A 16,643-nucleotide genomic window follows, 5' to 3' on the forward strand; every position below is an offset into this window, starting at 1 on the left:
TATCCAGATAGGAAACAAAAAAGTACCTTCATCTTACACACAAAAAAAATTAACTTAAAATGGATGAGACCTAAGATCTAACATGATTACAATTCAAGAATAAAACACGAGCAATCTGGCAAACAAGAGCTTTATCCAGGACACAGGAGGCACTTTAACATTTCGCAACAACACGTTCAGCTAATTAAGAAATGGAGGCAGACACTGAAGCACACCTCCATTCCCAGCACTCTGGGAGGTTGAGCAGGAAGATTTTGAGTTCGAATGTAGCATGTGCAACTTCGTGAGACCCTGTTTCAAAATACAAAACTTTGAGTTCGATCCCCGGTACCGATAAAAAGGAAAGGAAAAAAAAAAAAAATACAAAACTTAAAAAGAGAAGGGGAGGTAGCTCAGTGTGAGGAACTGGGTTCAGGCTCCAGCGCTGCCCTCCCCAAGGGTCACAGAACATATGCAGACCAGCAGTGTGTAGAAAGGTGCTCACATCCCAGACCTCCGAGAAAGGCACCATGGCAGGTGGCCCAGCAAAAGGTGTAGCTTTAAGGAAGTGCAGTTCAGGCCGCTTCCTCCTCACCTACCCTGTCCCGGTGCCTGAGGTGAGCAGCTCTGCTCCACCAGACACTTCTGCCTCTCCACAGTCCTGACAGCCACTGAGCCGGCGCACGGAAGCCTCTGACATGAGCCAAGACAAGCCTTTCCTCCTCAGGCTGTTTCTCAGTATTTGATCACAAGGATGAATGATGAATGGCCACATGGCACACTCTGAACACAGATGGCCCTGGTGCTGTGGCAAGTCAAACACAGCTGGGCACAGTGGTACACCTGAAGTCTCAGACACTTGGGAGGCTGAGGCATGAGAACTCCAAAAGTCTAACCCCAAAAGTCTGAGACCAGCCTGGGCAACAGAGCAAGACCTAGATCGCACAAAAACCTAAGTTACGTAACTCATATCCCAAGATAGCTCTGGGAAAAGCTCCAAATCTTTACAAGGGTATAAGATGATGAACTACTGAGCTGGTTTCACAATTTCTAATCCAGGAGGCAGGGAATAAAACACTCATCACTCCAACACCTGATGACCTGGGTAGCTCTGGGGCCAATGAGCGCCCCTGGGCCTGAATCTGAGGGATGCAGGGTGGGTGGGCCAGCACGGGAAGCAGTCCCCATTTGTGGCATGAAGTGTGGCTTCAGCATTGTGGGCCCAGTGAGCTCATAGCTGGTGGAAAGCCACAGCGGCTGCTCTTCCGAGCTCTGCTGTGGGGGGCAGAGCACGGTCCACCTGCCTCAGGACAGTTGCAGCCTTGGGACCCACCAACCCTCCCTTAAGGTGCTCACCTTTAGGGTTATAGCAGGTTTCAAAGACATGCAGCTGGTGAGGGTTGTGTGTGAATGTGAACACTTTAATCATAGAGTCCAAGACAACCACAATTCTGCAAAGAAAAGATGATTAGTATTCCATGCCACAAACAGTTAGACACAAACATTTTGGGATTTCTGTTCTTTTGTCTTTTTGAGACAGGGTCTCATAATGTAGTTCAAGCTAGCTTAAGCTCACTTTGTAGTCTAGGCTAGTCTCAAATTCAAATGATCCTCTTACCTCAGCCTCCAAAGTGCTGGGCTTATAGGTGTGCACCACCACACTGGCTTCCATTCTTTTCTTTTTTTCCCATTCTTTTCTTTTGGTTTCTTGAGACAAGGTCGGTCTCACAACATAACCCAGGCTTGCCCTGAACTCAGGAGATCCTCTTGCCTCAGCCTTTTGATTGCTGGGATTACAGGTGTGTACTATTCTGCCCGGCCTATGATTTCTGTTCTTACCTTTTTTGAAACTCAGAATCACTGAAAACAGAAAGAACCTATTTTTTAATAAGGTCCCAGATGAAGGCATGAGCCACATGCCCCAGGGCAACACTGGGAGGGGGGCTTCAAACCTGGCTCAGGTCAGTCTCAGAGAACACACTGCATATGGAGGCACTAAATTAAACCAGTAGAACCTACACCTCCCTTCTTTCACACTACTCTACATCCCTAGCCTATTTTCTATCTATCTATCTACATTTTCAATGAATTACTGTTGGAGACAAGGTCTCATTAAGTAGTCTGGGCTGGCCTTGAGCTCTTAGTGACCCTCTGCCTCAGAGCTGGGATTACAGGTGCACACCACCACACATGGCCTCAAATTTTGCTTTCATATTCTTATGGAGATCCTTACTTAAGGACAGCTTACAAGCAAGTCTTTCATCTGCTGGTTCACAGTTCTGTGCTACCAAGGGCCCCACAGCTCAGTGCTCAGTGTCACCCAGCTGCCTCTCGTCCTGGATTTCAGTCCCTGGCTGTTCCATGTCAAGTCAGCATGCAGAGGTGTCTATGAGGAGACAGCCACAATGGCAGAGCTTCCGCATGTCTTTTTGCCCTTCTCAGCTCCAGGCCAGACCTGGCTGGCTCCTCATTGTGGACCCTGCGAGGCACTCCCGTTGGGCCACACCACCCTCAGAGTCGTGAGGCCGTCAAGCCCACTGACTTCTTCCTGTGGCCCTAGCTGGTCAAGAACCATGGTCCCTGACATTTTACCATGGCAATTCAAAAAACGTTTTTCCTGTGACAGAAAAGCAGTGCAACACCTAGGAACGTGGAACGTGCCCTGATAAGGACACTGAACTCACCTGTCTCGCCGCAGCTTCACCGCCTTGACCTCCGTAGAGAACTCAATTTCAATAACCGTCTTCTTCTTGAGATCATCCCAGATCATCACTATAAGGGCAGCAGAGCAAACCCAGTGTAGCAGGCTTTCGAGAGTGCGCGAGCACACACACACTCACACACACATGCACACGCACAGTCTCTGCTAGCCCTTCCTAGCCTGGTGAGTGTATTCAGCACTAGAGAAAAGCTATCTAAAAACAGAGACATGGAAGAAATGAACCTTAATGCTGCATTTCTAACATACATTTAAGGATGTATACAAGGCACGACAGAGTATATGGTGAACATTTCAATTTAAAATTATAGTCAAGGGGCTGGGGATTTAGCTCAGGGGCATAAGCGCCTGTCTTGCAAGCAGGCAGTCATGAGTTCGATCCCCGGTACCGATAAAAAGGAAAAAGACAAAAATAAATAAATAAAATAAAAATAAAAATAAAATTACAGTCAAAGACATTAATTCCCAGGCATTCCTTCCTTCCTTAGTACTGGGAACTGAACCCAAGATGTTCACACCAGGCTACATCCTTGGCTCATTTTTATATTTATAATTTATATGCTTTACCCCTCCAGTTCCAGTTTGAAGGTACTTTATCATTCTTCCCACTTTCTGAAGCAGTTCTGGAAGTCCTTTTTCCATTTGTCTTTACAAGGTGGACACAGAAATACAGTGACTGCAGGGCACGGTGGTACACACCTGTAATCTCAATACTTTGGAGGCTGAGGCAGGAGGACTGTTGCAAGTTCAGGGTCAGCCTGGGCCACATAAGTGAATTCAAGGCCAACCTGCACTACATGACAAGACCTTTTTTAATTTTTATTTTTTATTACTGGACATCAAACCTAGAGCCTTCACACTGAGAGCTACCTTCCAAGCCTTTTTAATTTTTTTTATTTTGAAAGAGTCTCACTGAGTTGCCTGGGTGGGAGGAATGTACTGCCATACCCTGCAATGTCTTTCCATTTCTAGGCTCTTAGTCCAAAGCAAAGCAAAGTTGCGCGCTGGTATCACCTGAGTGCTGTTCCGTTTCTCTCCCAGGGATACAGAGCCTGCACCTCAGCACAGGACAGTTTCTTACATAGCTCTGGCAAGGAACCAGTCCTCCTAAGGCTAAGCATGAGCCCTGCCACAGAACCACACTGCCACCATTGCCTTCCCCACTCCTCTGTCAGACCTGCCTACCCTGAGGGTGTGGCCTTGGCTAGACCTCTTGCCTTGCAGATCTCCACGCTCCTGCTTCTTCCTTGACTGCCTGCTTGCCTAGCTCTTGCCACAACTCATCCACCTTGGAGGCCAAGGCCTATTCCAAACATAAGGGCACTCAGTTGGCACAGGTAATAGCCTCTGTGTCCCAGGCTTCTGCAGCTCTGGCTCTGGGCTCCGCAGGTGGCTTCCCTCTGCCTCCTCCAGTGAATGGTGGGTCCACCCCACACCTCTTCATGTGTTCCACAGCCATGCTGACATACAGGAGCAGAGCCTGCTGTGGGATGGGGAAAGCCCACTTCTCTGTGCCAAATGAGGGGTGGACTCTCAGGCCCAGTCCCTTCTTGCTTTATGGCCACCAGATTAGTGCTTCTTCATCAGTAGCTCAAAGCGGGACTCCTGTGCAGTCCTTAGCTGAAGCCCCACCTGGCCCAGTGTGGCCCACCCCCATTTACCACCGAGCAGGCTGAGCGGACCACAGCCAGTCTTCCTGGATGCTTCTTCCCAGACCTTGTCCTTCAAATTGCACAGCATCATGAGGACAGGCCACACACGGCCCCTAACAGAGGCGGTCTACAAAGTTTAAGAGGCCTCTAGACAGGGAAGGAGGCTCTTGATGGTGTGGCTACTTTACCTTTGTTGGGAGGATATTTTGGTTTTTTTCCACCACCAACTAAAGCCAAATAGTTGCAGCGAAATAACATTTCCACGTGGCCAACTCCTCCTTCTAAAAACTCTGAAATGATAATTTTAAAAAGACATTTCAATATGTTAATATACATATTTTACAACTTAAAAAAATCAAGACATGACACAACGTTTCATTTCTGACTCTGTTTACATCCAAGTGCCCACAGAGGCAAGCGCCTGACTACTACACACACGGTGGGCTCCAAACCCCAGCTGGCATCTTGTTGTCTTTGACAAGCTTCCACTGAGAAGCTGACTCATGAAAACAAGCTGTAGACTGAGAACACAGAGTGAGTCTTAACAATGCCAGCAGTAGAGCTGCTTCCTCTTAACCTCCCACTCCACTCAGGCAGGGGGCCTCAGGAACTGGGAGAGAAAGCCCTTGTCCTCTGGGGCTCCCATAGCGAGTGGGCTAGCTCATCCTTCCGCTCAGAACATGAAAGACACAGCCAACAACATGCAGGAAGCCACAGCACAGAAGCTGGCCTGGCCAGCAAGGACAGACTTTTACACCCCAGTCCTGGCAGTAGACCTCGGGTGAGAGTGCATGAGCTCACTCCACGACAGGGTCTGACCAAGTCCCACAGAAGACTGCACAGTACTGTCCACAGCGAGAACAACATTTCCTACAGGCAGTGTACAGACCTCAACCCAATTCTGGCTACAACAGAAGGTGCAGGTGCAAATGCCTGCACTGTGTCTTTCCCCCAGGCAACACAGAATACAGCCCTCCAACCAAGGAGTTTCCTCTAGAATATTCAGCCAGCACAGGGAGACACAGCCACTCTAAAGAAGCATGAAATATGACAGACCAGTGCCTAGGCGGCATCCATGTTGCCTTGCCTAAGACAACTCAGCCACCTCAGCAGGGAAGAGCAGTCTCCTAGACAAGTGGGACTGGGGAAACCTGTCTCCACATCCACAAAAATGAACCTGAACCCCACCAATACCACACACGAAATTAACGCAAGCTGAGTGTGGGGGCACACATCTGTAATCCCAGCATTAGTGAAGCAGAGGCAGGGGGATTGCTGCAAGTTTGAGACCAACCTGTGCTACACAGTGAGTTCAAGGCCACCCTGAACTGCATAGTGGGACCCTGTCTCCAAAAGTAATTAATTAATGAAATATTGAAGGCTCTGAATCTATGAAACTCCTCAAGCAGAAAACAAGAGAAGTTTCACAATGTTAGATTTGGGAATGATCTCTTGGCTATGAATACCAAAAGCACAAGTAGTACAAGCAAAAATAGGCAGAGACAATATCAAACTTAAAAACTACTCTGTAAAACATCTGCACAATCCATGGTAGACACTCAGGGCCTTCTATTGGCACAAGAGCCAAGTCACCCCAGCATTACCCCAGAAGCTGAGCATCAGGTAACAGTACACATAGGGGGCCAAATCCATGCAACCTGAGACTTACGAGCTTTCACACAGCTACTCAGTGAATTGCCAAGGAAGGATAGATGATACATAGATTTGAAGCATTTGTTTTTTATTAACATAAGATGTTTGAGTTTTCTTATGAAAAGTGAAATTTAGTATCTAAAATTTAGCAGAGAAAAGTTCTAATTAAGAGACTGAGATTCTTCTAATGTTGTGCTGTCTCCATGGTATATTTGAATTCACAGCATCATAATTGTTTGCAAAGAATTGATAAAAAAACAAGAGCAAGTATGGAGAAACATATACACACACTCGGGCTGGCAGTGATTTTAGCAGAAGCACTCACAAAGTAGAGAAATTACACCCAGATGCCCTTTTCAAAACAGGTAACCAAGGCCAGGGATTCAGCTCAGTGACACAGGCACCTACCTGGTAAGCACAAGGTCATGAGTTTGATCCCTGGTACCAAAAAAAAAGCAGGTGATCGGTGAACATTGTACCTTTGCGCTGGTGATTAACAAAAGAAGCCCCTGCTAGTAATCACTGCCATATTGTTTATTCAGGGAACATCCAATTCTTAAGCGTTAACTAAAGATGTTAGCTATTTCTGGTATGGGGTAGACTTTTACTAAGTGATTCATTTTTTTAAAATTTTTGTGTTTTTGTAGACTCCAAGTGTTGAACACCAAAACATGGCTGCAGCAAAAATATGAAAGCTGAAAGCAGACAGTGGATGATGACCCCAACAGCCCTGGACAGAATCACCTGGAGTGACTGAATGCAGCAGGACAGTATGAGCCATCCTGTGCAGTGAAAGTGTTTTGTGCTCCACACCAATGCCAAAGAGCACCAGAACAATAAGCACAAAAGTGATGCCCAACTTGGTGAAACAGAAAGGCGATAGTTTCTTTTCTTTCTTTTTTTTGAGACGGGATTTTGCTATGTAGTTCAGTTTCTCCTTGAACTCACTACATAGCCCACGCTGGACTCAAAGTTGCAGTGACACTCCTGCCTTAGCCTCCCAAGTGCTGGGATGTGCCACCATGCCCAGCGCAAAGAAATTTCTTGAGGGAAAACTGAGGAAATACTACTCCCAGCATCTTAGTTTTTCTGACTATCTTTTATCTATCTATCTATCTATCTATCTATCTATCTATCTGGTACCAGGGATTGAACTCATGACTGTGTGCTTGCCGGCAGTGCCAGGCAGGTACTTATACGGCTGAGCTAAATCTCCCCCCCCCACTATCTTTTAAAAACAAATCACCTTGACAGTGGTGAGCTTTCAAATTTTACTTGTAGCAAAACCTGGAAAGCCTCTCTCTGATGGGGATTTTATCAAAATGGTCATGTTGTCTAGGAGTAATTCTCTTCTCCATCATTTTCCCAATAAGAATAAAATTATACAATGCATCTGAGATGCCACTTGGCAAGTGATGTTAGTAGCTCACCACTGCCTTACCAAAGGCAGCCAGTTGCTACTCTGTTTGCTTTCATGAGAACACAAATAAAAATAATCATCCAAGGCTCACGGTACTTTTGGTTATGCTGCTAGTGACACCATGAGAGAAGAGCTGGTGAAACTGGGGTCTTTGCTTGGAAGAACACCAGGAATGGACATCTACAATGCTATGATGGAAGCTTTTTTGTTACAAGACATAGAACCAAAAAAATGGTTCTGACTTCACACAGTTCATTATTAAAGAAGCAAAACATCCAGACATTCAGTTTCATTGTACCTTGATTCACAAACACTTCTATTTGCAAACAAAAGCATTTAGCAAAATTGTGCTGTCTGCAAATCACACATTGGGTGACAAATATAACCATGGTCACCTTCCCCATACAAACACAAACACAGCCATTTCCCCCCAAATCATAAAACAAATTAAGTCCATAAACCAAGGTATAATTATATGATTTCTGTGCTAGTCAAAGAGCAAAAAATGAGACATCACAAAAATGGTGAATTATATCATGGCTCATGCTTTTAATTTTCGACAATTTCAAGTATTGCTCGATGAAGCTTGAGCATAATGCTTTACTTATGTACAATAATGTCTGGGACCTGAGCAGAGGACACATCCTGGAGAGATCTGCAGCCTGCTTGGATAATATTAAGCCGTTTATGAGTTGAAAAGGGGCAGGAACACTTGCAGCTCACTGATACAGCCTGGTTTAACAACAGCCTGGTTTTATACTATACTTCAGTGCACTGAACAAAAAACTACAAGGTATAGGGAAAACAGCAGAAAGGATTTTTTGTGATATCAAAACATCTGAAAGAAAACTGTAGGTTGAAAGATCTTAGAAGTGGCAGCTGTATCTTCCAATCTAAATATGCACTGAGAAAAGTCTACAACATTTGCAGACAACTCTACAAGCCATCAGAAAATCTACAAGGAATTTTCTAGCCTGTTAGCAGCAGCAAAGGAAAATTTTAGTAACAATTTTTATAGTTCCGTAAAATGAAGACAACTCTGTGTTTAAAGTCTCCAGAAAAAACCAGATTTGAAGAACTTCATCTTTACTGCTTGCACTGTTCAGACTTTGGATATCTGGAAATGGAGCTTCTGGAATTTCAAGACAGTCCTATCTCAAAAGATAGATTCTATGACCTGCGTGCAACACTTGAGAAGCTAGAGTGTGATGAGATGACAAACGACAGCACTGTTGGTAGTTCTAAAAGTGAAATACAAGCTGGGAACGCACACCTTAATCCCAGTGCTTAGGAACCTGAGGAGGAGCAACGCTGTAAGTTTTGACATCAGCCTGGGCTAAATAGTGAGTTCAAAGCTAGCCTTAACTGCATAGTAAGATTCTGTCATAAAACCAAGAAACAAAACAAACAACAACAAACAAACAAAAAACCCTGAAGTATGGAATTCTCTGTCAAATAATTTTAAGTCAATGAAAGCACTTGTAATTGTTTTTCTGATCATGTTTGTTTAGATCATCTTATGCTTATAAGCAACTGTTTTCAGCTTTGAGTTGTACCAAATCTGATACAACAAACAGACTAGGAGATGATCTGAGTGTTGAATATGATGTTCTCAAAGTAACAAAGTATGAGCCAAAGTCTGACAAATTATCAACATACACACAATGGCAAAGTCACACTGATGGTGCAAAAGCATGCCAAATGCAAACTCTTACCTTTCAATAAAAACCTGTTTACATCACTGAAAGCTGTGTTACTGTGTTTTTCTTTTAAGACAGAAGATGTTAATGGCTAAGTTTATTTTTCTTAACTAAAATCTCAGTGTTCAGGTTTAAATGCAGTGTTCGCACTCTGCAAAGAGTAAGTGGGTTTTGGGTTACAGTTGGGCCCTATGTTCACCATCACTGAGATAATCTATAGAGTAGGAGAAAAACTGACCGATCATTTAGCTAGTAAGAGGTTAATATGCAGAACACAATGCAAACTCTTGCAACTCAACAACGAAAAAAATCAATCCAGGAAAGCACTTGAATAGACATTCCTCCAAAAATGATTTACAAATGGCCAATAAGCACACAGAAGATGCTTAGTCAATGGTCATCAGAGGAATGCACATCAAGAACAAAGGAGATTCCTCTGCATACCATTAGCATGCTGACTTTAGGAAACAGGGCCTGATCCTGCTTGGTGACCATGTGGAAAACTCTAGAATCTGTCTGGGCTAGCTGCTGTGGAAAATAGTACAGTGTATCGCCAAAAACTTAAAGAATGATCCAACCATTCCGCTCTATCTAAACAAAAGAACTGAAAAGCAGGATCCCAAAGAGATACTAGTCCACATATGTTCTCAACTGCATTAGTCACAAATGTCAAGGTGTCATATATAATCATGAATAGTCATAAACAGCTCAAGGGTCTGATGAAGGCTGAGTAAGCAAAGTGTAGTAAAATGGAATGATAGCCTTACAAAGGAAGAAATACTGGCACCTGCTACAACATAGATGAACCTTCAGGACTTTATGCCAGGTGAGATAGCTCAGTCACAAAAAGACACAAAGTGTGCAACTGCCAAATATGGAGTCTCTAAAGTAAATTCAGAGGCAGACAGAATGGTAACCCAGGCTCACGGAACTATACTCCCTGCAGTCTGAGACAGACGCCAAGCCTCGAGGATCCAAATTGGACACTGGTCTACACAGGTGCTTCAAAATGCAGAATAAAAAGGGCTAGGGATGTAGCTTAATGTGAAGTGTGAAGGCCTTGGGTTTACTTCCCAGTACTGGGGGTGAGGTGGGATGTAAGTTACCAGGCTAGGGAGAACAGGGAATTGTTTAAGGATACAGTACAAGGATACAGTGTTTGGGTTTTGCAGGATGAAAAAATTGGATGTCTGTTTTAACAGTGTGAATATAGTATCTCTGATCTCTACACCTGAAGATGGTTAAGATGTTAAATGTTAGGGTTTTTATCACAATCCAGAAAATAAATTATTACTGCTAGAGAACTTTTGTGCCTTCCGGGCATCAGAAGTTCTTAAGGCAGGTTCAATTAGTTTTAGAACCAAGTCTATTAAAAGCAATCTGAGAAGAATGTCAAGAGGTAACTAGTAGACCCTACACAAAGGAGAAAGAACTTTCTTATGACTAATACCATGTGAACTGAAATTTACCGTTAACCTTACTAATCAGTGTTCAACTTGTCAGGCTAGTCTATGAAGTCCTAAAAGTACCAAGTCACTCGATCCCTTAGACAGCATGACTCGAGCTACCAGAAACACAAAATGGTCAACAGATACAAAACTTCTAAAATACGCCTTGGATATTAAGAACTAATTCAATGACCTCAATAAAAACAAAATAAAACAAAGCTGAAGTACTTCCATGAAAATGTAATATTATTCAGCCTTATTAAGGAAAAAAATGTCAACTTTTGCTAAAGGCTGGTTAAGTTCTATCTAAAAGTATTTTAAAATATTTTGGTTTAAAAGATACAAGATAGACTTCTGGGAGAACATGGCAGACAGATAGCAGCAGCTTCGGAGGCTCTCTGAGAAACCACACTTAAAATCCAGGAATGGTGCCGGGCGAGAAATCCTAAGCAAGGGAAGATATACTTTGCCGACCCAGGAACAAACTAAACTAAGAGAAACCAACTGGAAACGCAATCCCGTTGATATAACAGCAACAGATAAGGTCTCGGCGCAGAAGCTGGACCCTGCGCCACTGGAAGCTGCGATTTGAATTCCTGTAGCTGCTGCTGCGTCCCAATCTGCACACCAAGGAGAGAGGTGCAAAAGCTCCGAGAGTGGGAAGTGGGGAATGGAGCCCTGACCCTTCCATAGAGTAGGAGGCTTCAGCAAAGGACATACTGGAACCAGGCAGACTACCCGGAACAGGATGCTGCAGTGACTTCAGTCACATATTCCCCTCTCAAGCGGGATTGGTGGGGAGTGCCTGGCCTGCATGACGCCACTGACTAAGACCCAGTAAGCTAGCCCAAACCAGGTCCCAGCGCCTGGAGGTGCACCCTAGCAGTGAAGCCTTTGGTAGGTTGACCTGGAGTGGCGGGCCCACCATAGGCTGCCCAGGTCTGTGTCTCCCTGGTACACTGCAGTGGGCAGGAACACCTAGCCGGCGCAATTCAAACAAACTGTAACCGACAAAGAAAGAAACTGGGCCTCCTATATATGCTTGGATAAAAGGAACAAAAAATATGGGAAGAGGGAGCAACAAGAAAGGGTACTCAGCCCCCAATCCTGAAAAACATGCAGTATCAGACACGGCACCAACAGACAGAAAACAGTTATCTCCAGAGCCTCATAGATGGGTTCAGGAATGAAATTATTAACGACCTGAAGCAAGATATAAGTAGAATAGTTAGAGAAATGCTAAGCACCACCCAAGAAAAAACAGATGGTGAAATGGAAGAACAGAAAAAAAGGGGAGAATTGTTTGGTGGAGAAAATAGAGAAAACATAGAATACATTGAAGCAGGTTCAAAGACAATACCAGGAAACTAAAAACTCTACCGAAAACTGGCATAACAGCTTGAGAGAAACTAAGGATAGATTATCTGAACTGGAGGGCAGATTTGTAATATGGGAGCATGAAATGAAAAACTTCTTAAAAATAACAAAAAAAAAAACAAGCAGCAACAATACAAAGGCTAAAAGATGATAAGAGGATCTATAACTTAAGAATTAAGAACATAAAAGAAGTAGGGACACAAACAAACAGACTATGAAAGCTATTCACAGAAATAATCCAAGAGAATTTCCCTAATTTAGCAAATGGTAAAGATACTCAGATGTATGAGGCATACAGGACCCCAGCCACCTACAACCCAAACAGAGCTGCACCCAGTCATATAATAATCAAAATTCCAGAAATCTAGTATAAGAACAGAATATTAAAAGCCGTCAGAGACAAGAAACAGATCACTTACAAGGGAACACCCATCAGAATTACAGCAGACTTCTCGGCACAAACCATCAAATCACAAAGAGCGTGGGGGGAAATAATTCAAGCTTTGAAAGATAATAACCTCCAGCCAAGATTGATATATCCTGCACAACTGTCCCTAGAAATTGATGGAAAAACAAGGTGCTTCCAGGATAAAGAGGAACTAGGGGAATTTGCAACCACCAATTCAACTCTATAGAGAATACTGCAGGATATTCTAAAAAAGGAAAATACCAAGATTCCAGAAATAGTGGCAGAGAGGCTACAATGAATGGAGCAGAAAGCAAAATGAAGACAAACTGACAACAAATGACAGAAAAAGAGCTCAACAGAAATGAGGCAGAGAAGATCGGACAGTAGGAACAGCTATTTTGGAGAAAACAAGACATCATAATAGCTAGTGCTGATTTCGTATCATCTTGTTTTGAAGTCCCATCAAACTTGTATGCTTCTGTCTCCATCGGTCTTAAAAGGTTGTATCTTATAGGATTTTATTATATATGATAATATAAGTAAAAACTCTTATAGACAAGGAGATTATACAGAAACCTTCGTTCATTTTCTGTTAATTGGTTCTAAATACCCTGTAATAATGTCATTCTCTTGAATGGTTTTATAGTGTCTTGATATGTTTGGTGCTACAGTATATGAAGTTATACTCAAAGATTTCAAGGAAAGAGACACTATGGTAACTATTTTTATGTCAGGATATCTTGTGTGAAACACTATTTTGCTTAAATGGTTATGTTTTGACCTGCGTTGTTCTGTTGTTGTGCCCTCTTTTATCTCAATCCCCCTCCCTTTTTAATCATTTACTTTTTTCATCTTTTTAATTAAGGGAAAAATAAGTAAAAAATAGCAGGATACATTATAGTAACCTACTTTAATTTCCTATTAACTTGATTTGAAATCCTGTATTGCCCTCACCATCTTGTTTTGACTGATTTTCCCCTATTCTGCTTTGCTTGACAGTACCAAGTTAGAAAGTATAGGGAAAACTGTGAAGACAATAAGAATCATTATGACGCCCATTCCAGTTGACTATTATCTTCTTTTAAAATCCTGTAATGTCTCCAAAGCTTTGGTTTTATTCTTTACTGTTTTGTTCAATTTTATTATAACTGGCAGTTCTTCTTAAAATAGCAAGAGGCAGTATGGTAACCACTGTTGATCACCTTGTATTTTGTTTTTACATTATCTATTATATCCATCCTTTTGATTTGTCTGACTCTGTTCTGATATGTCGCATTTGGTTTTACTCTCTTCAAAAAAAGTGGTAAGAACTGTGGGAGTAATAAAACACAAAATGTGTAATTGTCATTGTACAAAAGAAAAGAAAGTGCTCTAAAGGTTATAACTGCATATATGTTTAAGTGTATAAGATAACCATATTACTGAGTTTTTTTGGATCATTGAACAAAACTGCACTCTCACTGTTTGAAAGTCCACATTATATGCTTCAATTTTGTAACTTGAACAACTATTTCTAAGATGAGAATATGTAATCTATTAACTAGTGATTTCTTATTGTTTATTTTTTAAATTTTGTATTACTTGTACCCTTTTTCTGTTTTTTGATTTTTCTCCTTAAATTAAAAAAAAAAAAAAAAATAGAAAAAAAAAAAAAGATACAAGATAGCCAGGGATTAGCTCAGCACCATAAGCACCTGCCTGGCAAGTATGAGGTCATGAGTTTGGTCCCTGGTACCCTGAATGAATGAATGAATGAATGAATGAATGAATGAATGACACAAGATATGGGCTGGGGATGTAATCAGTGGCATAAATGCCTCCCTGGCAAGCACAAGCTCATGAGTTCGATCCCCAGCACATAAAAAAAAAAAAAAAAAAAAAAGATATGATTTTCTCTAAGCCTTTAACAAAAAAAAGCATTTTATAAAAAGTATAAATATTTTATCTTTCTGCCTATTTCTGTCTGATATTTATTTAGAGACAGAGCCTTACTAGTCAGGCTGACCTTGAACTCAGTATGTAGCCCAGGCTGACCTCAAAATCATGGCAATTCTCCCACCTCCGCCTCCTGAGTGCTGGAATTACAGGCATATGTCAACCATGTCTGGCCTATGTCTGATGCAATTTAGAAAAATATCAATGGGCTGGGGGTTTAGCTCAGTGGTATAAGCGCCTGCCTTGCAAGCAGGCAGTCGTGAGTTCGATCCCCAGTACCGAAAAAAAAAATTAAAAAAAAAAAAAAATAAATAAATAAATAAAAAAGAAAAATATCAATGTCAGTAACAAAGAACCAGCCTGGTATAGTGGTGCATGCCTATAATCCTAGTGCTCGGAAAGCTGAGGCAGGAGTACTGCTGTAAGTTCAAGGCCAGCCTCGGCTATACACATAGTGAGTTCAGCACCAGCCTGAATTACACAGCAAGATCCTGTTTCAAAAATCCAACCAACCAACCAAACAACAACAACAAAACCCCAAACAACTGAGAGAGAGGAAGCCAGGGATGTAGTGGCTCACCCTGTAATTCCAGCTACTTCAGAGGCTGAGGTGGATCTTAAGGACAGATCTTAAGGACTGAGACTTGTGGCTGGCAGTGGGTCAATGATAGGGCACACACATGTGAGGCTATTGGTTCAAGTAGCAGCACCAAAACAAACTTAGCAGAAATACTGCCATGATCTCTGGGCTTTAATCATGAAAAGAAAAGCAGATTTTTAGGACAAAGTCGAGAGGCACTCTGTACCCCCTATAACCCTCTCACGCAGCCCAAGAAAGGAGGGAGAGGCTCTCCCTAAAGAAGGGGCTGCCTGGATAACAGCCGGGCTCTGGGCCCTGCACATCCAGCACACCCAGATGTCAGTGTCTGCAGGTCTGTATCAGGTCTATAGGGTATGGAGACATCTGATAACCTACTAAAGTTGCAGATACACATGGAAGACACAAAAGCTTCTCACTGACTGACAGGGCCAAGCTTCCAACAGACACGTGAGAAGCACTGGAGGATGAGGAGTGACAGCTGCTCATGGGCAGAATGCCACTCTGCAGGCAGCCGCAGGAACAATGCTACCTTCCACAGAGGGGCAGCACCTATGAGAATGGAGCAGACGCCAGGTCTCTGCCAACATGGCTTTCTTCTAGACTCCCTTTTCTGTGGAGCAATTTTTTAAATAGAAACATCTCAATTATTTCTCGCTATAAAAATTGCATATCACTACGCAATACAAAAAAGTACACAGTGAGAAACACAGCTTAAGTGCATCATTCATGCACTTCCAACTTCCTGCCCATAAATACTGCTGTAGTTCAAATGGAACAACACTGGTCTACACTGCTCTCCCTCCCACAGAGCCTGGCACCCTACCGGGGATTGAACTCACGACCGCCTGCTTGCAAGGCAGGTGCTTGCTGTTTTAAGGATGCACCATAACTACTCTTCTAATAACCATAAGGCCACCCAACAATTTTTCTAGTTTTGTTCTGTGTGTATGAGAGAGAGAGAGAGAGAGAGAGAGAGAGAGAGAGAGAGAGAGAGACAGAGAGAGAGACAGAGACAGAGAGAGACAAAGACAGAGACAGAGAGCAAGCGCAAGTGCACTGCATACTGAAGTCAGGGCCTCACACATGCTAGGCAAATGCTCTACCACTGAGCTACATCTCCTGGTCATCTGCCCAATTTTTCACTACTAGAAGCTGCTGCAAGTTAGTATTCTATTCAAGCACTTGGAGTTTTTGGTCTGATGCATAATTGGGCACACACCTGTAACCCCAGCACTAAAGACGCTGAGGTTGGAAGAGGCTGGTGCTTATGTTCAGCTGCAGGTTCAAAACCAGCCTGGGCTACATAGTTGAGAAGGCCAGCCTAAACTACATAGCGAGACCTTGTCTCAAACAAACAAACAAACAAGGTATAATTGTTAGATAAAGTAGCACGTTTATCTAAAATGAACAAATTTTCGCAAACTGCTTTAAACAAAGGTTTTACCAATCAAGCTATAAAACCACACCTGCCTCACACTCCTCTCAAGCTACAGCCCCCTCTACAACTCTTCCTCCTCTGACCCCAAGCCTCCTGAAGAGAACCACACAGGCTTGCAGGGCCCCTTCCACTCGAGGTACATCTGCTCCTGAGGGCTGGGAACGCTGGCATGCCTCCAGCACACATCACGGACTCACTACACAGAAGCTCAGGCAGCCTGCCCACCAGAGGCATGAAAAGTCCAAGATGGTGCATGCTGCTGGAACTTACAAGTTTCAGGTACTTCGTACCTAACTTATAAAAATAAGAAAT

General features: G+C 43.0%; 1 protein-coding gene across 4 annotated transcripts in view; it reads right to left on the minus strand.

The window, feature by feature from the left end:
* Wdr45b (WD repeat domain 45B) overlaps positions 1–16,643 on the minus strand; it is a 32,131-nt gene that overhangs the window by 5,904 nt on the left and 9,584 nt on the right. For all 4 annotated transcript variants that reach the window (XM_063241934.1, XM_003464837.5, XM_063241935.1 and 1 more), the window contains 3 exons: positions 4,539–4,640; positions 2,664–2,751; positions 1,336–1,430 (listed from right to left, as the gene is read on the minus strand). In XM_063241934.1, coding sequence (XP_063098004.1) covers positions 1,336–1,430; positions 2,664–2,751; positions 4,539–4,640 — 285 coding nt within the window. The remainder of the gene's footprint in view (positions 1–1,335; positions 1,431–2,663; positions 2,752–4,538; positions 4,641–16,643) is intronic.

The sequence above is a fragment of the Cavia porcellus genome, unplaced genomic scaffold, assembly GCF_034190915.1.
Source record: "Cavia porcellus strain 051 isolate PalLab524CR breed Dunkin Hartley unplaced genomic scaffold, mCavPor4.1 scaffold_32, whole genome shotgun sequence".
Lineage (NCBI taxonomy): Eukaryota > Metazoa > Chordata > Mammalia > Rodentia > Caviidae > Cavia > Cavia porcellus.